A 23,633-nucleotide genomic window follows, 5' to 3' on the forward strand; every position below is an offset into this window, starting at 1 on the left:
CGAAAATCATCCGAAAAAGACGCTAATTATCCGAAAAACTGGACGAGGATTGAACATTTTTTGACCCTTTATTATGAATAATTTACCTTTCATTTTTGGCTTCATATTATGGAATGTTTTTAATATTATGGAATTTCAGTGTATTCGTTCGAGTACGGGGTGAAAACGTCGGCGAAGGGGAAAGTTGCGGTCGGCGTGGAATTTTGGATTTTTTTTTCAAGATTCGAACTGACCAGATTTGCGGGTTATCTGTTTCTCGTTATATCAATCCTCGGCGGAGCTGGTCGAAGTGCGCTCGGTCCAATTGGATTTCGATCGATGAAGTCGCCACCGCCTTGAGAAATTCGATTTCGATCGACGGATCCGAGGGTCGTTTCGTTTCCGTAATCCTTAACCCCTTCGGCGGGGGATTTTTTGGTGTTTCTTTTTTTTTTCTCGGGACGCCGGGAAAACATCCCGAGGGAATAAAACAGAGGGAAGGATGGTACTAAGGGAAGCCGGCAAACGGGGGGCAACGAGGCGTGTAAGCTTGGCAGGATATTCTTTCCCATTTTATCTAGTTTTGCCCCTTTCGCTCTTACCTTTGCGAAGTTTAATATCATTTTATCAAGGGACTCCGGAAACTCGCTCCCGGATGGGTTATCTATGTAATTCGTGGGTGACCAGGCTCTAAGGTTACTTCGTAAATTCTTACCGCAACTTCGACTGCTTACGAAAAGATTTCGGCGATTCTATAAATTCTGTAAAAGCAGACGACACAAAGATACCTCTCAAAATGACGCCACTTATCTCCTATTTTATTAATCAAATCTTAAAAGTGTCGAAAGTGAAAAGACAATAGAATGTCAATTTTATCTTTAACTACAATTTTAATTATATTCGTTATTTTGTGTAAATTATTTGAGGAGGGTATTATTTCGATTCAGGGCGTCGGCACGGTATTTACGGAAGACCCCATGATGCTCTACTTAACCAACTGGAGAAACATATTTAACCGCACTGTTGTTTCGCCCTCTCAGACAAACACGACTCGCCCTGCAATAGTTTACTTAGCCATTAGATGCAGCTTTCAATGCCGGATAAATGCTCGACCCGTCCTACTAACTCCCTGATCTGTATTGCTAGGGTTACTTTGCACAACAATTCCTGCCCGCTCTGAAACATTTATTAAGCGCTGGCCGTGCACTTCCTTAAGAGGAAACCCCTTAAAATTTTAATCCGAAATCCCATTATAACCTGACGCATATCATACCCCGTCCCATTTTCTCGAAAGACGTTCTCCTTTAACCGGCGCCTTACATCGGCAACTTTTTCACGGACTTCCCTTTTATCCATTTTCCCCCCGAAACTTCAGAATGCAAGATACGATTTTCCGCTGAATAAACTAATTCGCGCTCTTCATCCTTTCATTATATTAAATTTTCTCCAACTTTTTCCGAGGCCTTCCGTTAAATACGATCCTCACAGTCTCATGGGCGGGAGCTTTTGTCAGATCCGAAGTCGCTTAAGAGAGACTTTGAGATTCGTAATTATTAAACTTCACTCTGGGAAATTTATCGATTGGGCCCGCTAGCTCGTTTCCTGGTGGTGGAATAAATTTACATGCGCTTTTAGGAATTATTGTAAATTATCCTCGGAACGGGTCGCATCTGGTTTTGCAATGGTCGAGTTTCGAGTCTTGCAAAAAGCGCTCGAAGTTGCGTTCCAGACCACGATAAACGTATCAAAGATATCTGCAAAATGTGGCACAGCCGTCCTTGTTGCGAATTTACGCTTGCGACGGTTTCACGGTTCGTTATTTCCGGTTATCGCGAGCCAAAGCTGTTCTTTCGACCGAGGCATCTCCTCTTCTGGAAGTTCTTCCCTGTCTTTTGATTCGGAACTTCCCTTTATATTTTTCTTCGGCTCCTCTGTACGCATCTGACGATCCCGAACGAATCTGAAGTAAATTGCGTATTTTTTATTCCCTATCGGGTTTTATTTTCCCTCTTACCTCCGCGAATACACGACTCTGATTCACTTTTAAGAGTACGTATTTAATTTGGGGGTTTTATTTCTGATTAAACAGATTATCTGAATTTCGTATCCATGAGATGGTGCAGGTTATTTCATGATAGAATTACACGATAAAACGCGTGTTTTGTTAATATAGCAATTTTATATGGAATCCTGACACCCATTACGAATAACCTTTCAGGATAATTTAATATCGTATTTTTCCCGGAGGTAGTTGCACTTTGATGCGGTGTGCCTCGTATGAGCTCATTACCTGCGGAGTGGGATAAGTTAAAAATAAAATGAAAAAATAGCAAAAGATGGGAATTAAAATTTATTTAAAACGTCTCTTTCATGCAGTAACTCGTGTCTAATGGAGGTTGGAACAAATGGAAGCTCATTATCGCTCTGGGTTTTATGGAAAAGTTTCGCCTGAAATCCTTTCATTTCAGGATGCTCAGGAAATCCAGACGCAAAACGACTGTACGACGACCTCCTGTCAAATTACAACAAGTTGGTACGACCCGTGGTCAATGTCACAGACGCCCTCACCGTTAAGATCAAACTTAAGCTCTCTCAACTCATCGACGTGGTAAGTAATCGACTGTTCCTCAAATCAGGATTTTCTCATAAAATTCTGGACACGGGGAAATTAATTATTGCCATCTTTTCCTTCCCAGAACCTGAAGAATCAGATCATGACGACTAACCTTTGGGTCGAACAGGTAAATAATTTCTTCGAAACGATAATAGTCAAGCGATTCCCAAGATAAAACTAGATTTTGATTTTCAGCATGATTTTCCAAATATCCATAGTGGCACGGTCGCACGTTCATCGCTCTAGATAGAATTTCATGCAACGATAGGATTGCTTTTAAATGACCCAATTTTTTTATCAGGAAATCCAATTCATACACTTCTACAAAGCTTTTAGGAAGCCATCCAAAATGAAGTTCCTCCGAGTCGCACTTTCGAGTTAAATTTCTGGAAATCCAGGCTCCCTTTTTTCCCTTTCTCATCGGCGTGTCACTCTCAGTCTTTGGAGTCCCTTCGAGGCGCGCGGCCCAAGGCGCGGGAGCGAGAGAGGCGCATGCCGGCTCGCGGCGGAGCGAGAGAGAGGCCGCGAGGGATCCCTGAAAAAGCTTCGACGACACTTCGGGCTCTTAGCCGCGACAACGGCGAGCCGTCGAAAGGTCGGCCGAGGAAACTTCGATTCCTCGGGAAGTTTCCGGAGGGGCAGGGTATAACGAAATTTCCCGAGCCGGGGCATTAGTGCTTGTTTAACTTAAGCTCCAAGTTAAGCCCGCCGCGTGCGGCGTCAAGATGAAAATTATTCCATCGATTCGGGCCGCCGGTACGTGCCGGGCGTCGGAGTAGCAAAACGCTTATCCGCTAAGTGCCGGCTCCATTATTCAGGGCGACTCGTCGCCCACGAAAAGTCGTTTATCCCTGTTTTTCATTGCACCGCCGAGCGCGACAGATCGATCGGGGGAGCCGCCATTTTTTCGCGATTTTCGCCCGAGCCGCGGTTTCCTCGAGTCCTTCTCCTCGAGTCTTCCTCGAGTCCTTCTCCTCGAGTCTTCCTCGATTCCGCCGAGAATCTCGGGAAAGCGAGAAAGGCGACCACCGGTATCGCGCAAAGACGTCTTGGCGGACAATCCTGCCGGGGTTGGGAGCAAGAAGCTGCTTGGCTCGATTTTTCCCCGTATTTTCGCCGATAAACGGCCGCGAGTCGCCGGGACGTGTCATGGAAACGAGAAGATGGACGTTCCGCTGGGGAGCCGCAAAATAGCTTCGCTGAGCCGTGCAACCCACTTTCGAATACTGGATTATGTAAGGGTAAATGTTCCGCCGTGGAAAACTCGTTTTAGATGGCGTGCAAGTATCGAGCCTGTTTTAGGACACCTCTGGAACGAAGCTCGATATCGCGCCCTCGACGATTGTCGGCCCGAGCCTCCCCTCGCAACCCTAAAATACTCCCTTAAACTTTTTTCCAAAATTAGTACTTCGCTAAATTCTTCGAGTTCCGAACGTTTTGCATGCTGGGTTATGCCTGGGAAGAACTCGTTTTAGGTGGCGTGCTCTTATCGGGGTTGTTTTAAGACACCTCTGGGACGAAGCTCGATATCGCGCTCTCGCCGATTGTCGACCCGAGTCTTTTCTCCCAACCCTAAGAAATAACTTCAAACTTTTTTTCCAAAATTAGTACTTCCCTACATTCTTCGAGTTCCAAACGTTTTGCATGCTGGACTATGCCGGGGGAGAACTCGATTTAGGTGGCGTGCTCTTATCGGGGTTGTTTCAAGACACCTCTGGGACGAAGCTCGATATCGCGCTCTCGCCGATTGTCGACCCGAGTCTTTTCTCCCTAGCCTAAGAAATAACTTTAAACATTTTCCAAAATTAGTACTGCCCCGAATTCTCCGAGTTTTTCAAATTTCGTGCGTTTCGAGGGAGCCGCAGAATTTGTATGCACCTTGCGGAGGACTTCCGGAGGGAGGTTTAAGCGTCGCAAAAAGTATACGGGAAATTCTTTCGCCGGGCTGCATTCCGCGGTCATATATCTTCTTGTCGTTTGCATAAGGGTCAGATCCACGCAGTTTGTTTAAGGCCCCGAATCGTGAGTAATGGCCGCGATCCATCCCGCTTCGGGACCGGCGTGGCTTACTTTCCGGTACCCGGTGCACTTCCGGCGCAGCATCTCTCATGTGACGTCTCTGTTTGCACGGTCGAAGTGCTTTCGCACAGACCTCCTCCTAATGCTGGACACACACGGCAAATATTGGTGCTCCCGTCGTTGGGGACCGCAAGCATCGAACTTCACACCGGCGTCAAGTCTGTGGCGATCGTGGGCACTTTGTCGAGGTGCAATGTAATGTGTAACCGCACTGGCGGAGGGAGTTAAAGAACGTAATGACCAGCACCGAGGTCCGAGAGACCAAACTTTGCGGAATATTCGCCGACGTGGGCACCATCCAGGAAATGAAGTCTACCGAGAAAAAAATGTTCAAGGAAATATTTCTTTGAATAGTATCAAAGAAATATTTTGATAATTCAAAGAATAATTTCACTCGGTTAAGCTCGAATAAATTGCTTGCAACCTTTCTTCGGAGTTACGACGATTCATTTCACTTTATTTGAGTAAAATAATTATTCTTTGCATTAATAAAGTATTTCTTTGGTCCAATGAATTTGTTGTTTTCTCTCAGGATAGAAATGGTCACTAAAATTAATTAAATTCACTCCCTTGATGAATACGTAAAACATCATCAGCCATTATTACAAATTGTATAAGCTTGTCAAATTTTAGTTGATCCTTGTTTCGGTTAGAAAGATTTAGAACTCATAAAATTCCGTGCAAGGGACGATTAAATTTGACGGATCCTTTCGCTGTATGTAAAAAACCATCAGTTATAATAAACTGTATGATGCGGCATTTTAGTTCATTGTTTAATTTAAATTAGAAATACCTGGTTTATCAAATTTTCTGGAAAGGGGGTTTCACGCCTGACGTTTCTATTGTACGGAAAAAGTCATCAGGCATCGTCATACATTCTATAAGCATATCAGACTTCTGCAGACTTTTTTTAAGGTCAGGAACTGTTTATCAAATTCTCTGGGAAGGACGTTGAAATTTGTCGGATCCTTCTCAGAACCTTTCGTTCGGAACTTTGAAGTGCAACTTCTCCATTGACGTGTTTCCCGAGGGCTCTCGGCTCGATGCATTCGCGTTTTATTGAACAACGTGTCCGCGACACAGACTTGTCGTCAGCAGGGCGATGCCGTTCCCTGGGAAAACGTGCAAGTTAGCAAGCGCCGCGGGCTCAACTCTCGAAGGAAATGCAAGACTTGGAAGGAAGCTTAAACCCCTTACGGGACGATAGGGACAAACTTTGAGATGTTTAGGTTCAGGTGGAGACGAACGGCGAGGTCAGCCCGTGACGAATCGAATTTCCACCCCTCGGCGCTTGTGCGTGAAAATTGCAAGTGAAAACTTTTCCTTTCGAAGTACTCGGCAAGTATGTCTCGTTTCTTGAACCCCAAGATTCTTCGATACCGCGGTAATAAATCGCAAAACAGCCTGCTTCATCTCTACATAATTTTAGATAAACGATTTCGTTATGGATATTTTCCAGGAGTCTCGTCAGTATAGAGTTGTCATCGGACAATTGCAATGTTTAAGTGCATTTTGGTTTTTCTTCCAGTCTTGGTACGATTACAAGCTGAAATGGGATCCAAAGGAGTATGGCGGGGTGGAAATGCTTCATGTACCGTCCGATCACATCTGGAGGCCCGATATAGTTTTATACAACAAGTATGTCGATTATTTTCCCGATTTTATTATGTAAAAGGATGTTTATGATTTAACTAAGTTTTATATATGTGGTAGAAATTATTATTATTAACGTGCGATCACGACGCGTGATGATGATATCGATGGTTCTTTTTGGCCATAAATAGCGTCCACAAGTATTTTTTAATTTTTACATGCGTTTTATTAAACTTCATTTTTAGTGCTGACGGCAACTTCGAGGTGACGTTGGCCACTAAGGCGACTTTAAACTATACAGGGAGGGTCGAGTGGAAACCTCCGGCGATTTACAAGTCTTCCTGCGAAATCGACGTCGAGTACTTCCCATTCGACGAGCAAACCTGCGTCATGAAATTCGGCTCGTGGACGTATGACGGCTTCCAGGTAAACCGATCTCATGATTCATAGATTGAAGCAACAAATAAATTAATAAAGCCCTCCAAAATGTCCCCGAAACATCGTTGGAGCTCCCGGGGTGATTTAACAATTATGTGGATCAAACGTTACATATTGAATTAGGAAGCGATAATGAAATTTTAAGAAGCCTTGTTATACGTGGACGTCTCAGGATAGGTTGTTTATCCGAAATTCAGGAATGCTTTACTCTTTAAGCACGCCCAAAATATATGGAACCATAACTTGAATAAGTGGGGTGAGGCGCCTGCATAAAAACGTAGGATGGAAAAGTTTCAGCAAATCCGCCAGGGGCAAACGTAAAGAATGGGTAACACTCACGGAATGCACCACACGAGGAACTCCTCGGCTATTTTGCGAGTTTCAGCCCCTCGACATTCGGAAATTTAATTCCTCCCCTTATGAATAAAATTACGAAAGAATTATAAGCCTGCATATTTAATTCCCGGAGCTTCCTCGGCTCGGGGAAACTGCGGGGCTTTTCATTATTTCAAAGGGGTTCATTTTTTTCCCGATCGGCTGTTAAGCGTAATCAATTGTTTTCATTCCACAGGTCGATCTTAGGCACATCGACGAAATTCGTGGCAGCAACGTGGTGGAGATCGGGGTGGACTTGTCGGAGTTCTACACTTCCGTCGAGTGGGACATTCTCGAGGTTCCAGCCGTCAGGTAATTCGAATAGTAAATAGAAAAGTTAAATAGAAGGAAAATAATTGCATCCTTCCGGGATGGAACTTGCTCCTCTCTCCGAATTTACCCAAGGGATTAAACCATTTCAACGGGGAATAACGAGAATAAATTTTTATTGGCGTTATCCAATGATAACTCTTCGCTATCACCTGCAAGATGAATTTTTTTAATCTTAAATAAAATCATCATTTTCACATTCATTTTTGTTCAACCATTAACATATCACTTATATATTTGACATATTCATTGCCTAAGTGTTGGCAAAGATAAATGTTATTTTAAAATTCACAGAAAATTTGGAGAATGGATAATCTGACGGGGATGTGGTTTCTTTGGGCATTTTTCGCACTTTTCTCGGGTGTTTGGAAAGGCGTGCATGAGATGCAGATATACATCGAGGACCAGACAGAAAGGCATTTCAAGCTCGAGTGGAAGGGAAGAAGAATCGAACTCGTCACTTTCCACGTCGAATTTCCCTGTATATCTCTCGTATCTCTTGCACGTCTTATCGATCTTTGTGTCACCGCGTGTGCGGACTTTCAGAGACGGCTAACCGCTCGGCTGGGATTCTTTTCAGAAACGAAAAGTTTTATACGTGCTGTGACGAGCCCTATCTCGATATAACCTTCAATATCACCATGAGACGGAAGACCCTTTTCTATACCGTCAACCTCATAATACCTTGCACGGGGATATCCTTCCTGACGGTGTTGGTCTTCTATCTGCCGAGCGACAGCGGCGAAAAGGTTGGTGGCCCCTTCTACCCCAAGAACAAAAGTGCGATTTTTATCCCAACGATGCATAATTTCGAAAAGTACTTCAAATAAAAGTTGTTCCTTATTTTGTGGCGATAAATTTTGATGAAGGGAACTTTTTTATGGGACACATCGTTGGTATCGAAAATCTCATTTATGTAGGAGGTAAAGAGGATAGGTGCGTTTCGTAATTAGGTTAGGTCAGGAGTGGTACATCGGGGGAGCGCGGAAGGAAACAGGGGATGAATTAATGACTGCGTCTTATAAAGTACACTTCGATAATTCAATTGGCAGATTACAAGTGTTCTCCAGATCTTCCCGGAAGAATACCACTCTTCGAGGGTTTCCTTTTATCGGTTTAAAGTTTCTCCCGGCTCGAAAGTTGTGCTTGCCGAGAGTGCCCCTCGTGACAAACTCGGCTCGGCAGATGTCGAAGAGTGTTTGGCAGAAGTAGAAGTTAAGTAATGAACATGCCGTATACGATCCCTCCTCGCCAAATTATAGGGTTCCCGGGTAATTCGATCGCCAAATTACAGGGTTCCGGAAAAGGCACCGATTTCCTGTGACTTTTATCTCACTGAGTTAGAACCCCCCACACGTTCTTGGGCGTCCTGAAAATGGAGGGAATTTCTAACACATTTTTCCGATCGTGACGTTTTCCAGACTGCCCCGAAAGGGTAGGTGCTCTTCCTGACACCTTCTAACCTGTTTAAAGTTCCTTTCGACCCGGAAGTTGGACCGGAAGAAAAGTGGATCTTGCAGGAAATCCGGAGGAGTAGACATGGGAGACCGTTGGACGAAACTGAAGATATCCATAATTATTGAATGACGACATCTCAAGATGTGATGTTTTTAGAGAATTTGAGATTAAAATAAAAAAAAATCTAATCATCTCAGCTTAGACGTATCTTTTCCTTGCGATTCCATCGTCGAGTTCCACCGTTCTCTGAACCATCTAAGAAGGTCCGAGTCTCTATCGGTATTCTACTCGATTAAAAGTCACTTTCCATCCGGAAGTCGCACTGGAAGGGGCTGTTTCTCGCAGGAAACTCCATCGACAGATGCCGAAGAGTATCGGATGAATCTTGGGTCACCCGGGAGGTCCAGGGTCGGCAGAAGAGTCCCTCCTTCGGAGTACAATAAGTCGGCATCCCTCGACCTCCATTCCACGGTCTCTCGACCTCGAGCCGATATTCCAAGAGCCAGGAGCTGGCTCTATAATTCGGTTATACCTATAGTCCCTTTCTTTCCACCTTGTCTCCGGTCTCTACACCTCGGAGAAGGTCAGGAGTCAGAACGCGGCCGCTTATCCGCCCGTTCTTCCCACGACCGCGCCAGCCCTACGGCACCGGCTTACGTATGTAGATCAATGCGAGGCTGCGAGACAATACCCTCTCCAATTGTTCCAACCGAAGTACATAGACAACGGGGGTGTCTTCCGGAGGTGCGCCCCGATGACACGGCCACCCCTAACGCCGTTGATGCCTGCTCCATTAACACGGTCCATCAAGGTCGGCGCATTTAGGCCGGATCACGAAACGCCCTATACCTCCCTCGAGAGACTTCCCTTCCTTCGGGATCCTCTTCTGGGACCGACAAAATGACCAGCGGCTTATATCGGAAAATCCTGTGTACCGAAAAGTGGGTTGCCGCGTCGCTCTTTGAGGGCACTTTGTAGTTCAACTTAATGCTACCGCGTCTGACGGGGAATAGGGTAGGACAGGGCAAAATTGACTTTATTACCAGAGGATCCAAGTACCTACATTTTTCAAATACATCGCTTCTTTCCTTAATCGTCGATTCATTCCAGGTCAGTTTGTCCATCTCCATTTTGCTGTCGCTGACTGTGTTCTTCCTGTTGTTGGCTGAAATCATCCCACCAACGTCGCTGGTGGTACCTCTCTTGGGAAAGTTCGTCCTCTTCACCATGATCCTCGACACGTTCAGGTAAGTTCCCGGGCCTCTGAATTATTGATCATTCCTGAGATTTCGAGGGAAGAGACTACGAGTCGGGGAGACCTTTGACTGTACACGCATGTGAGATCGTGAACATTATGGTGATTAAATTCTCAGACGTGGAAATGGGAGTGACTTTAGTTCTTTTTCAGCATATGCGTTACGGTGATAGTTCTGAACGTGCACTTCCGCTCACCGCAGACTCACATCATGGCGCCATGGATCCGACGAGTGTTTATACACATTCTACCTAGATTGTTAGCAATGCGCAGGTAACTGGTCTATTTGCTTAGAAGTACTCTCGTAAGAAATTGAATTTTCCTTCAGGTGATAGAAAGCCACGACGGGAGATTCATTTTGTGTAACGCTGCATAAATACATTGGTTTAATTATTTGCAGGCCGCACTACCAGACAAATAAACAAAGTATAACAGCCGACCATGCCCATCGCGTCATGATCAGAACGTGTAATGGTCTCGAGCTTAGAGATCCTTCTCTCTTCGTGGAGGCCACAGCATCCGAGCTTGCGGAATCTTCCGTTCTCTTCCCAAGCTTGAATTCGAGAGACGAACTGAATCCGCGGTATAAGTCCTTCCAAATTGTGCTATATTAAACAATTGTTGTTATTTTCCTTTCACGAACGGCGATGGATATTACTCTGTGCCCTCGCCGAGATAGCGCTAGCCTCGTAGAAGTGGATCTAAAATTCCTTAAAAATTGATAGCGCATAAGTTTGGGTATCAGAAAATCCTACTTTCTGAAAAAGTGACTCGTAAGTACCTTCTCCTCGATTTTTCCAGCGAACTGGAGGCGGTCAACCTGGGCAGCACCTGCCGCATCCATGGGTCTCCTGTTGCGTCCACATCCACGCAACAACTTCCTACGCCGAAGAGCGTCGAAGCTCTTTGCAACACGCTCAATCACTGGCACCACTGCCCGGAACTTTACAAAGCCATAGAAGGCATTCGATTCATCGCCGACCACACGAAAAGGGAAGAGGATTCCACAAGGGTATGCTAGATAATCGGGAGAAACCGTCCCCGAAGAACCTATTCGAGGATCGTCGGAGCAGAGGGCGGACGTTTGCTCGGGCTGCTCCACCGGCACACGATGGACTCCGTCTTAAATATTATCTTTCGATTCCCAGGTGAAGGAGGAGTGGAAGTACGTGGCCATGGTGATGGACAGGCTGTTCCTCCTGATCTTCACGCTAGCCGTGGTGGTCGGGTCGGCAGGGATAATTCTGCAAGCCCCGACCCTCTACGACGATCGCATGCCGATCGACGTCCGACTCTCCGAGATCGCCTCCACCACTGCCAAACCACACATCGTGACGAGTCTTTGAGGGGCGGCCATCGGTGTCTTGGTCTACCGGAAGCCACAGACCGGAAGCGAGCCCGAAAGACCGGGGTCTTGGCGGGGTTCGGTCTGCTACGAGGGCGGGAACGGGAGGACTGGCTCCTGGAGGAAGTGAGAGAGATTGCCAATTAAGCGGCTTAGCCTGGGTTTCTCGTAATGTAAGCCAGGACGCACCCTCCACGTACGCATCGAGCTGGCCTAATATGTAAATACGGGCCTAAATAATGCGCATCTCGTATCCGCGGTTCCAAGACTCGCGACTCGTGCACCCCTGCGAGTGCATCCCGTTCCAGGGCTGCGAAAATCGGACGCGCAGCTTATGGGGTTGCATTGTGTATTGAGTTCCGCGTCGCGCGAAGCCCTGACGGCTCCTCGTTGTCGACTACGTATATCCACGTCGCTGGGCGATCCCCGAACGATATCGAACTAGACGGAACTGATTACTTTAGGGACTGGTGGTCCGAACTCGAATGCGAAGTAATGTACAGGACGGAAGAGAGCTCGTCGATGTCGAAGGACTCGGCCCACTTGCGTGCGCGGTGGCTCTCCTCGGTTGGGAGCTGGGTCCTGGACCTTGTGATGATTTTTAATCGTGGAAAGTGGTCCATATGCGACTCGCAGACGTCGAACCCGTGAAAAGAATCGGAAGCTCGGGAAAATCGGGTGGGTCACTTTTTGGAAATTTTTTACCAGCGGAGTTATGGGGAAATTGCGAACTATTTGTTGCTAAATTCGGGGGAGAGGGCGAAGAGATGGATCTTGGGGGATTTTTCTAGGCCGGTGCGACCGGATAGATGGGGACCGCTTGCGCGCACGTAGGTCGCCGAAACTCGAAGTTGCCTGTTGCAGACTCAGGAAGAAAATAATACGTTTCTCTGCGCTACATCGAGCCTGTAACAAAGGGGCCATATTTTCACTTAATGAAAGAAAGAAACAAAAAAATACAAGAAGGGAAGGTACGTGTCTCTCATACCCACTGAAATTCTAAATGTTCTGCATCGACACGGCGCAGACTGGGCCAGGCCTGAAGTAGCCGACTCAACTTTTATTGCTCACGTTATATGTTTGTAATTAAGGAAGACGTGCGTAATCGTATTTGTTCCACTGCGGTTCGCGGTGAGGTGGATATTTATTATAAAGTTTGAAGGGTGCGCGTGTAAAACATTTGTTCTTACGGTGCGTCACGTTACGACGTTTTAAGGCTCGCGCTTGACGGTTTTGGTATCGCGACTGGTTCCCAAAGGTAGCTCGACTTAATGGTACTAACGCGATTTTAGGAGGAAACAGACAAACTAGATTTTTATCGACAACTAGAACAACGCGAGGGATCGAAGGTCCTGATAAGGGAGAAGCGCCTGGTTTGATCTTCCACGGACCTAGGTCATCAATTTTCGATTTTGGCATGAATTTTTAAGGCCATGTCAACTTTTGTCGAGGAACAAGATAAACTGGTTGTCATTGATTACTAACCGTAAATTACGTTCACAATATGACTTTTTACAAATATTTATTGTCGTCTCTATGTCGGAAAGGATTGATTTATAATGACTTTGCGATTAATATCTTTCAATTCGTTGGCTTCCTTCGGGATGATTAGCAGATATATAGATGTACAGAATAATTGCCAATGAAATTAAGTACTTTGTTGACCCGCCACTTTACGTTCATCTGTTTCCGCGGATTTTAGCAAGAAATGAACACATGTCCAAGATGAGTCTCACGGAGACGGGCGACGTTGACATAAACATCACAAATATTAATATATAGATAAAGAAGAAGTTTTATAAAAACTGCCAATCACCTATAAGCTACGCTCATTACGTTCGTTCACATACTAGCATACCTAAATAGATTATTTTTAATGAAAGTTCCGTCGCGTCGCAGATCGTTTCGTTTAACCATGTATTTTAGGAGTATCGACGAGAACGCGCGAACAAAAAATAATGGGATTAAATAAGAGAAACGCGGTGACACGTCACGGATGTAAACACGATGATAGTTATCTAATATAAATACTGAATAATAGTACTGTACATGCATAAATGAATATTATTCACATACGGTGAAGCAACATGGCAAGATATTTTGTGAATGTGTCTATGATTCGATTGAACTTACATACTGAACACATTTTGCCTTCATTTACAAATAAGGGTTTCATTGAAATAAATAAAAAAAAAACGAGAGAAAATAAGGGCGATAAAGAGAGCGTTAAATTTATAAAAGCCGAACAAGTTTGACGACGTTTGATTAAGGTTGTACTCAAAGCAGTTCGCAGAGTTGTGAGGCTGTCGTGTTTCCTACGAGCTTAATTACCCTGCCAGAAAATAATGTGAAAACGAGTTTATTTCTGTAACGAGATATTTACATTACGTAGGTTCGTAAGGTCTATCGTTTCTATGGCAATTCTACATTTCCGCTTTCAGTAGTGATTGCATTTTTCAAAAGCTATCATTATTAAAGGCGAATGATACGTCCGTAGAGTCCATTGTATGATCACTGTATGGTGCGCGATCAGCTGTTTTGAATTTGCGTTAAGAAAAGTTTAAGGATGAAGAAGATATTAGCGAAGCAAGTGGAAACAACACAGGAAAAGAGTCTACTGTTGAATACTGCTTCAAAAGACATGTCTAATTTTTCTGCAAAATATTCCTATGTAACATCGATCAATTATTAATACTTACAACCACTAAAGTTGTATATTTTATTCATTATTCATGCTAAAAAATTCACCAACTTTATGTACTTAAATTATCTCCGTTGAACGTGCCATTCGTTTCGCTCCTTTCCGAAAGAATATTTAAATTTCAATCGTTTAATTGCTTCAATGGTTTGTGACTTGTACATGCTATAAGGCCTGAAATGCTGCAGCGTTACAACACTTGTATAATTATTGCCGATGGAACTCATCATTAATAATACTTTAGTTTCTTCCGAAGCGTCTGTAAAGAAACTTCCGGTTGTAATTACGAGGATAACATACAAATGTAAAGATGTGCAGTAATGAAAAAAAATGTACATGTGTTTACATGCGATAGGCTAACTAATTTAAGGAAAAGTGGAATATATTACTGTGTCGTTACCGCACACATTTGTTATTGATATGTTCGAGTGAACATCCGATATAAGTTACTACGTCGAGTCCGTACATAATAAATTCTGCTGTAAATAATTTCGTTCGATCGTGAAAGACTATTTGGTGCCAGTTAATGTTTTCTTTTAGCAGCAGACCAGGTGCAAGCAATATTGTAAATATCACCGAATATTTATTATTTCTTTTGCGAATGGCACTTAATCCTCGAAAAAATGATATCAGCATATAAACAACATAGAGCCTTTAAAGGCCGTACTCAGAAACATCAATATTGCAACTGTATATCACAGAAACATTGCTGCTTAGAGAAAACATATTAACAACATTTAGATAGAAAAAATAATTTATATACTTATGTACACATGATTTTATTTTAAAGCTACTCCGTGAGGCAGTGGCTTATTGTTTGAACGTCTTTACAGAGAATTTGTTAACGATTAAAAAGTTAAATACTATTGATAATTAGAATGAGATGTTAAACCCATACAACATATAAACATTCGATAGATGTTTCTAAAGGATTTGACATGTTTTGACAGTTTTTAACATGCACTGGAAATATTGAGGGTGTTATGTGTTGTGTGGGGCAGGTTTTAAATTAAATATATGTCATCTATATATATTATACAATTCTATTAATTATCGGAATCATTAATGACCACATGGCAGAGCCATGTGTATAGAAAAATAGTCATAATTGAATAAAAAACAGCAACCTCGCAAAACGTAGCTCGGACCTGCTATATGGTCATTATCAGAACAATTATTATATTTCTGGCAATAGATTCTTGAACAGAACAATAATGGAAATTTATCGAGCGAGGCAAAACTTAATTTGAAAGGCCTAAAAGCTGTATGCATTTTGCATTTTAACGCCATATTTTGCCTTTTGGTACCATTTGCAAATATTTGAGTAATTAATTGTGTAATTTCTCAGATGCAGAAAGTTTTGTTTAGATATAAGAATTATTCTTGTTTTTTAAAAATCAATTCTAATTCGGGTAGAGTTCATTTATTATCGTTTTTGAATATTCAGAATCAATTAGTGATTGTAAGAGCCATTTCTCTCCTTGGATACCAGCAATTTTTGCAAAGTATATGACAAATTTGCTTTATTTTCTTCAGGTTGCTTAGGTACAAACTACGTCATTTTCTACTGCTTAACATGTTTCTTTTTAAAGTATAATTTTTTCATATATACTATCTACATACTGCCATAGTTAAACGTAACCCTTTAATAAGTTGAGAAGACCTTAACGACAATTTCATATGACCTAAGGAGATAACCAATGTTTGTCCGTGTACAATAGTTATGAGACTTTGAAGAAAAAGACAGGGGGTCGTGCTCGTCGAAAAGAAGGAAATCAACATTTTGCGATACACGCCGCATTTTTCGCAAGTAATGGACTTGTTTAAACCGTGAATTACCCGCAATAAATGTAAACCCTGGAAGCTAATTTCTCGTGGAACGTATGTATGTTAACTGAAATAGTTACGCGATGTCATAACCGATATTTACAGCGATATATTAAGTAATCGCTAAATGTTGCTTTACTTCCGGAGCAATAAAAGCGACCACCACTTTTAAGTGACATTCAACGAAACAGATTCATATAGCATCTATACTACCGTACCGGTAAGACTTAAGTGTCAAGATTAAAATGATTATAAACAGAATAACGTTATAAAATAGTGTTTCTAAATACCCGACCCAATAAAAGTACACCTCGTGGTTGATGTAAGCTCAATGAGGCACCCGGTCGATTACAAGCTCTTTGGAAGGACTCTTGTACTATACAACGGCAATCGACAAGATGCCTCATCGAGTTCTAAATGTGTAAACGATGATGAAACTTTCTACATAACAGGTGTATATCTATAAAATTGATGAATAAACTTGATTTTTGTAAATATCTGGTCTTGTCGAATAACCTACCAAAGAAAATTAATACAAAGAACAGCATCCGGGAACTCGCCAAAGACCTGAATTACGGTATTTACAACTTAACAAAGATTCGTTTATTTAAATCCGAGGTAACGTCGATACGATAAGTTTATGGCTAGTAACGCCGTGCATGTATATTTACACTATATGTATTCGTATTTCTCACTGTATAAGAAATTCTATACCTTAGATATTATTAAATGGTAATACGTCAATGTGCAAATAGTCTTCCCTTGACGCGTCATATAAATAAAGATTCCCCTGATCATTACTAGTTACAGGGCGTACTGATAAAAATTATGCTTCTACGGTAGTCGCAGGTTTTACAGGTTTAATAATAGAAAGTTTCCCGTAATGATATCGGAAATACGTATAAAAATGGTTCACTTGCTCAGCTTGAATAATTATATATGTATATATTTTTTTTAATGTCAGCGAACGGTGGTAGGCTGCTATACTTCTCTAAGATACTTAATACAGATAGTGACTATCTGTACATTGATAATAAAATTACTTGGTATCCATTCCAGGGAACATAATCCTGGAAATTGAGATTTACAACGTTCTGTGACAAGATCATTCGATGTCCAGGGTGTCATCCTTTAAAAAAATTACTTCTTCAGAAGTCTTCAACGTCGATCTTTGAATCATCTCAAATGAATATTTCTGAAACGTCGAACTTTGTTTCCGTCATCGAAGCACTTCTACTCGGTCTCGGTTTAAGTTACTTGCAACCGAGTCATTCATCATCTATCATCGTCATTGATGATTCACGTCAAAACGAAACACCACTTCGTGAGAAACAGAATTCTTGAAGTGATCTTGATACTCAGATCGAGACAATGGAGTCATTGGAATGTACCGAAACAGATCGGGGACCACCATGAAGACTCTCCTCGTCCTCGTCGATTCTGTAAGGATTGAAAGGCTCAGTCTGCACGCCGACGTCCTCGTAGTCCAGTTCCAGGGCGTCCTGCTCGTAAATGACGTCATGACTTCTGGGTCGTGCAACTGATGGAATCCATGGTTGAGGTACACCTTTGCCAAGTGCCAAAAAGACAGCAGCCGTCGTCAGCAACACCACGGATGCTACACCGAAGACCAGTCTCCATGACCCCGCGATCTACAATGTAAGGTTTCCAATTAGAAAATATACGTATACAAAGTGATCCCAATTATTAATGATTTAGTGCTGTACACAATTAGTCTTACAGAGCCATGAAGAGCCTGAGTGACAAAATAATTTGCTGCGAGCAATCCCGCTGCACCGAGGGTGGAGCAGAGGGCGCAGGCCGCTGCTGCACAAGCAGGAGATTCTTCAGGTGCAAGGTCCGCAATTGCAGCAAGTGCACCTGCAGGGGCAGTCCCGGATACCAGAAGAGCTGCGATCCCCAGCCAGGCTGCACCTAGTGCCTGGCAACCTGCGTACCCAGCGACGAAGAGGAGAGCAGCTGGGATGAAGTGCGCTAAAGGTGAGCCAACATTTGTTGTACATGATCATCGTGATCGTTTTAAGGTATTTAACGTTATCTCGAAGCATTGCCAATCCTTACCCGTGTACACGACTAATTTCCTCGCTGTTGTTGTAGAAACTATCTCAGATTCCCGGACGTGGTCCACCAGGAGACCGCAAGTGAGGGCAGCCATGAAGTGCCCAATGTGCGGTAACGTGGTCAGCACCGAATCCTGTTGTAATAGGTAATTAATTAACGGTTTAAACTAACTGAATCGGGTCATGTATACGTAAAGATAATTTGAAATTCTCACGTTAGCTGTGGAGAATCCGTAGATGAGCTTGAGGTACTTGGTCATGCCCAGAGCCAGGGTCGCGTCGCCCCATTGGTTCCCCATAGTGGCTACAGCTGAAGCCCATACGGGGACGGATCTTAGTAATTTTCCCCACGGTATCACTGCCGCCTATTTCGATAGCAAAATCATACATTGATTCGTAGAAAGGTGGGAACCGTCTCCATTCACTTTGATGAGTCTCGAAATAAAGGCCTTATCGGTAAAGCGCACCATTGACACCCGGGAATTCTTACGTTTGTGTCGTGTTGATATGACTTCGGGGTATCCTTGACGAAACGACCGAAGGTGAAGTACCAACACAAGGCGAGGATTACGAGACCGTAACATAACGAGTCCCTTCCGAGCGAACGCACCACCGCAGTACCTAGCCATCCGGTCACGCAATATCCCACGCTGACAGCTGTCAACATTTGATTCAACAATTAATCACTTAATGTTGAATATTAACACGCTTGTTATATTAACATTTTATGAGGTCTTGGGAGAAACTGAACTATAGAAATTTTTTCAAATTTAAATTCGACTGCCAATTCGCCATTACAAGGGCCAGAATGGCCAAGAAGAAAGAGATAAAAACGAGATCCAAGATGCTGGGGCAGAGTCTCCACGTTGAAACTTGAAACAGTGTTCCAAAGACCTTGCGCGACCATTCTTATCGGATGCTCTGCTTCTTATCATAGATTGTAGTGGGATTAGAAATTCAGTCCGTAGACCTGAGAATGTAAACCGTGTGCACTCTCGCGTATTAGAATTTCTAGTCTGCACGCCAGTCTACATTTTCCGTGTCCTAGAATTCCATTATTAAGGTAATCCTCTGTCTTGAGGATTATTTTTTAATTTATCGAGCATTAAGATTTCCGACTTACCCGCGTAACAGCTGAAGTAGGAACTTCTGTCGTTGCTCTTGAACCACGTCATGGCAAGCATGTGCGCCGCAGGCATCGTCGCTCCCTGAAAGGGTCCTTTGTCGAATTTCGGGGTTTATGAGGGAATCCGAGAGGAAGTCTCGAAAAGGTGACATACCGTGCAGAGTCCCTGGAAGAGTCGAAGGGCAACATGGGAAGGTCCTCTCCACGCTGCAGGTACCAGGAGGGACGCCAGGCAGGCGCTAAGGACTGCTCGGGAGAACACCATGGAGGGTCCTGATCGGCCCCATACCAGACATCCTCCCAGAATTGGTCCTGCCACTTGGCCCCATAGAAAGGCCTCGCGCATGATGGACTCGGCGCGTTCTTCTTGCGGCAGCTGAAAATCCCAAAATTAACGAAAACTTAGGCGTACAAAAATTCTTCATTAAATTATCCCAGCTTTCTATCGTACTTTTCGCGAGGTGGGAGGAATCGTTTCCTTTTCCATCTAGTACCTACATTAAATGCCCTATACCAAGAAAGCATGGACACTGGAATTAATCTGTGAATGGTATTCTTCTAATTTTTACAGAAATTCTTAATAAAGGGGATATTAAGGATTCACCTCCAGGAGGATGAACTCGAAGTCCTCGGTTCGGTTCCTGCTACTGATGTTGACCAGCATGTCACAATGCCAGGACGTATCGATGATGGCATGATTGTCCTTCTGATTGGCCAACAGTGCCACCGACGAGCTGACTTCCACCGCACCGCAAAGAGCAAATCCCACTGCAACGAGCGATGCCACAATGTGGCGCGCTCGCACAGCCGCTGAAATCGCGAAAACGGATTTCAGAATTTTTCCTCTCACTTACAGGAAGGAGTCGGAAGGAGATCGAGGTCCCGATGATTTGGCGAAATTCCGCGGGACGGACTGTTTTGGGAACATTTTCGGCAACGGATGTCGGTCTAAATTTAACTCTCTCGCATCACTTTCGGTCTTCTTTTTACGTTGTTACTATATTGTGCAATCTGGCGCCGGGTTAGTGGGAAATTTTGCGTAGCGATTGTTTGCGCTAAAATCGTAATTTTTCTTATCAATCACGTTATCGTTGTGTGCCGGTACATTTTCGTTGTACGGTTGTTTGATTTTGATAACCCGCTCGGCCGGAATTTCGTCTTTCCCGATGTCCTGAGGTCCTTAGAGCCCCTTTAAAGATAGACGGTTTTTATCGCACACGTGGATGATGATTCTCAGTCCATGTTGTCACTGAAATTACCCAGTGGAGTTCCTGTTTCAGTGTTTTAAGGACATCAGATACCGAGGAACACTTTTAGCAGGTCTGTTGACATTAACTTGAAGTTTCATCATCTTGACCGGGAAAATCTGGCGGAATCTGGTCGTCTGAGTAAACTCTTTTGACAGTTGCCTACGTTTTATTTCCTCGCGCGTAGTCGATCCACCTTTACGATCTCTGTACAACGTAATCATCGTACGATCATTTTTGACTATTAACGTGAGACGACGTGCTCGTCACATGACTTCGACTTCTGCAGACTCATTTCACATCGACACGTGTTCGATCGAAATGGGATCGATACCTCCTCACCAACGTCTTCAAACCGGATCAAATCGGAAACGAATTTATTTCAAGCGTTTTCGCATTAATCATCGAAATTATACATCTCACTTGGGAGCTTCCACGGTTAGGTAATCAACGGTGATTTAAATATTGGTGATGTCGCATTTTCGCAAGGGCTTCTTCTAAATATGTTCACGAGGGGGGGAAAAGAACAACATCTCTCAGTACTTTGATCCCATAATTTTCTTTTTTCTTTTTTTTTTTTCCTAAGGTGTATTTTTCTTTTGGGGTCGTCCCACGTGCCGAAGAGGAGCACCTACTCACTGTACCATGGCGAGAGACGTTACGAACCTCGGACTTCCTTCGCAGCTTGCTTGATCTGTACACTGCTACGCTTAACGAGCTGCACACTACCTCTCTTGACGAACTCCGCCATTTCACAAAGCTCAAAAACAGTGAGATCGGCAGCGACATTCCCGTTCTTATCGCGATAGCTATTTGATTCCCCGCCCAGGCCCTCCCGACTACCGTGAATAAATTATAGGCGACCTCGACTTTGGAGAGTCGGTGACGTAATGCAAATAATTGTCCGGGATAACTCCGAGCCTCGGCTCTTCGAGTGACTATCCACCAGGTTGTTCCGGGTAACAAGAAAGGAAAATGCAACAAATCTGCTTCTCGACGCAATCAACACGATGCGCGTGGTATCAATTGGCGGTGCACCGAAGAACACCAGAATCGACGACCGATTCAATTAAACATTGGCCTTATGAACTTATTTCTATATGCAATTGAACTTATTTCCTATATTCTTGGCATAACGTAATGTACAACAATTTGAATATCCCATAAAATTTTGCATCTTGAAATTCTGATTCTAAAGGAAAGTGCAACAAATCTGCTTCTCGACGCAATCAACACGATGCGCGTGGTATCAATCGGCGGTGCACCGAAGAACACCAGAATCGACGACCGATTGAATTAATCATTGGCCCACGCTGAACTTATTTCCTATATTCTTGGGATAACGTAATGTACAACAATTTGGATGTCCCATAAAATTTGGATCTTAAAATTCTACATGAACGATCTGGTAGTTTGACCCAAACGAGAGGTGTCGATAACTTCTCAAACTTTTGTGGGTAATTCGACCCACTCCGTGATCCCCAAACTTCGGTAACGAAAATGTCATCATTAGGACAGACTTCACTCCTATCCGAGTATTTCAAGTATCAAGACCCTCAAACTCAGCCAATCGGAATAAGAGACTGTTCTTGAAATGGTACCTCACCGAACAGGCTTAAATTTTAGCACGTGACTCGTGAACAGTTAAGAAATGTCTCGATCCTTTTAAATCTTGATTTACAGCATTGTGCCGGTTTAACCTAAATTTCTTTATAAATAAATGTCTGGAAAGTGTCAAGGCATTCCTTAGGCGTTTGCATGTCATTTCAGTTAGTTTCATAAAATACTCTTCAGAAAATGTGTCTTATTCGAACCGACCGGCTTGAGGGTTTCTTGCCCCCTTAAGGTGATGCGAAACTGGCGTCAGAGAGTTCATGTTTATGAAACTTTTCTCCAAACTGGGTGTACGGAATCGATTTAAACTTTACAATATAAATATGGATGGTAATAAGGAAGGTCCCGAAACTCATGAAATACAATTTTTCAAAAATATGTTCATAGATATTTGTAAAATTTCTTATAAAAAGAATGAAGTTTCATAAGGGCCAGCGCTTTTCTCATAGCCTCCACATTCACGTTGTCAATTTTGAAACGAAACCTTCAGGTCGGAGAAAAGTTTCATGAACGATTGGCTCTTCAGATGTCAGTTCCACATCCTCTTAAGGTGACATGAAAGTGTGATATATACACACCAAAGAGTCAAAATATTCATAAAACTTTTCTCCAAACTGGGTGCACCAAATTATTTTAAACTTTAACACGTAATTATGGAGGCTCTAAGGAAGAACGCGCTGCCCGTGAAATTTCATTTCTCGAAGAAAAGAAGTATCTTTTTTTGATTCTCGTCCGAGACAAGTAATTTTTCTCGAAAAAAGAAATTTCATGCAAATATTTCTCGAAAAAAGAAATTTCATGCAAATATTTCTCGAAAAAAGAAATTTCATGCAAATATTTCTCGAAAAAAGAAATTTCATGCAAATATTTCTCGAAAAAAGAAATTTCATGAACAACGCGTTATTCCTCAGGGCCTCAATAATCACGTGTTTAAGTTTCCGATAGTTTGGCGCACCCAATTTGGAGACAAGTTTTATAAATATTTTCACTTTCTGGTATGTAGGTATACATCACACTTTCATATCACCTTAAGGAGCGAAAGAGGACGATAAACTTTACCCTTCATCTCGAGTGCCGCATGCCTGAGCTGGACGCTGCTCCTCTTAAGCCGCACCAACGCCGCCATGTTAATTTAATATCCGTATATTTGGAGCAGAACACCTGTATTTCCGGCACATTTTACGACCTGGTGCACGTCACTCCGAGGTTTGATGACTCCGGAGCGTTCCGTTAACTCTCTGGTGCCCGACCCAGAGTGCGAGTGACCGAACGACTCCGTTAACGAGACTTGATACAATAAGTACCTATGGCAAGCAGCAGCCTTGGAGCTCCGTTTGACGCCTACCTTTCATCGTTTCATGTGCCGTCACAAAAAGGTTCGACCTAGTCGAGGGTGTCGGTTTTAAGAGGCCATTTTCGAATTACGAGGGGATCCCCTTAACCCAACACTCCGCTAGGGCATCATCGAAGCAGGAATAATAATTATTCCAGAGCTGATCTACTTTCCGTCTAAGGTCGCAGTTCCGTTTCAAGAGGGCTCTCGAGACGACAAGGTAAATAAAACACGCCTTTCC

At 43.3% G+C, this 23,633-nt stretch overlaps 2 protein-coding genes across 5 annotated transcripts in view; one reads left to right on the top strand and one right to left on the bottom strand.

Annotated features, from left to right (window-relative positions):
- The window catches only part of LOC105697594 (acetylcholine receptor subunit alpha-like), an 82,741-nt gene extending 69,907 nt beyond the window's left edge, over window positions 1-12,834 (top strand). Inside the window, exons 3-13 of the mRNA XM_012421038.1 lie at window positions 2,448-2,587; window positions 2,676-2,720; window positions 6,201-6,310; window positions 6,511-6,691; window positions 7,275-7,390; window positions 7,989-8,157; window positions 9,977-10,113; window positions 10,275-10,394; window positions 10,522-10,704; window positions 10,923-11,133; window positions 11,270-12,834. Of these exons, the coding sequence (XP_012276461.1) occupies window positions 2,448-2,587; window positions 2,676-2,720; window positions 6,201-6,310; window positions 6,511-6,691; window positions 7,275-7,390; window positions 7,989-8,157; window positions 9,977-10,113; window positions 10,275-10,394; window positions 10,522-10,704; window positions 10,923-11,133; window positions 11,270-11,467 (1,610 nt within the window). The 3' untranslated portion in view covers window positions 11,468-12,834. The remainder of the gene's footprint in view (window positions 1-2,447; window positions 2,588-2,675; window positions 2,721-6,200; window positions 6,311-6,510; window positions 6,692-7,274; window positions 7,391-7,988; window positions 8,158-9,976; window positions 10,114-10,274; window positions 10,395-10,521; window positions 10,705-10,922; window positions 11,134-11,269) is intronic.
- A 2,093-nt stretch (window positions 12,835-14,927) lies between these two features.
- On the bottom strand, window positions 14,928-23,294 carry LOC105697596 (sialin). 4 transcript variants are annotated; one of them, XM_012421039.1, is made up of 9 exons: window positions 23,119-23,294; window positions 19,803-20,008; window positions 19,353-19,574; window positions 19,196-19,280; window positions 18,563-18,729; window positions 18,288-18,437; window positions 18,074-18,206; window positions 17,733-17,986; window positions 14,928-17,643 (listed from the first exon to the last, which is right to left on the bottom strand). In XM_012421039.1, exons 1-9 carry the CDS (start codon window positions 23,183-23,185, stop codon window positions 17,350-17,352), a joined length of 1,578 nt encoding a protein of 525 aa, XP_012276462.1. In that variant the 5' UTR covers window positions 23,186-23,294; the 3' UTR covers window positions 14,928-17,349. The 4 variants fall into 4 exon arrangements, with proteins under 4 accessions (XP_012276462.1, XP_023290536.1, XP_012276464.1 ...); XM_023434768.1 differs by lacking the exon at window positions 23,119-23,294 and adding an exon at window positions 21,112-21,233; XM_012421041.1 differs by lacking the exon at window positions 23,119-23,294 and adding an exon at window positions 21,112-21,175 and having other exon boundaries at window positions 19,803-19,932.
- Between the last annotated feature and the right edge of the window lie 339 nt (window positions 23,295-23,633).

The sequence above is a fragment of the Orussus abietinus genome, unplaced genomic scaffold (assembly GCF_000612105.2).
Source record: "Orussus abietinus isolate OABI.00-Male unplaced genomic scaffold, Oabi_2.0 scaffold21, whole genome shotgun sequence".
NCBI lineage: Eukaryota > Metazoa > Arthropoda > Insecta > Hymenoptera > Orussidae > Orussus > Orussus abietinus.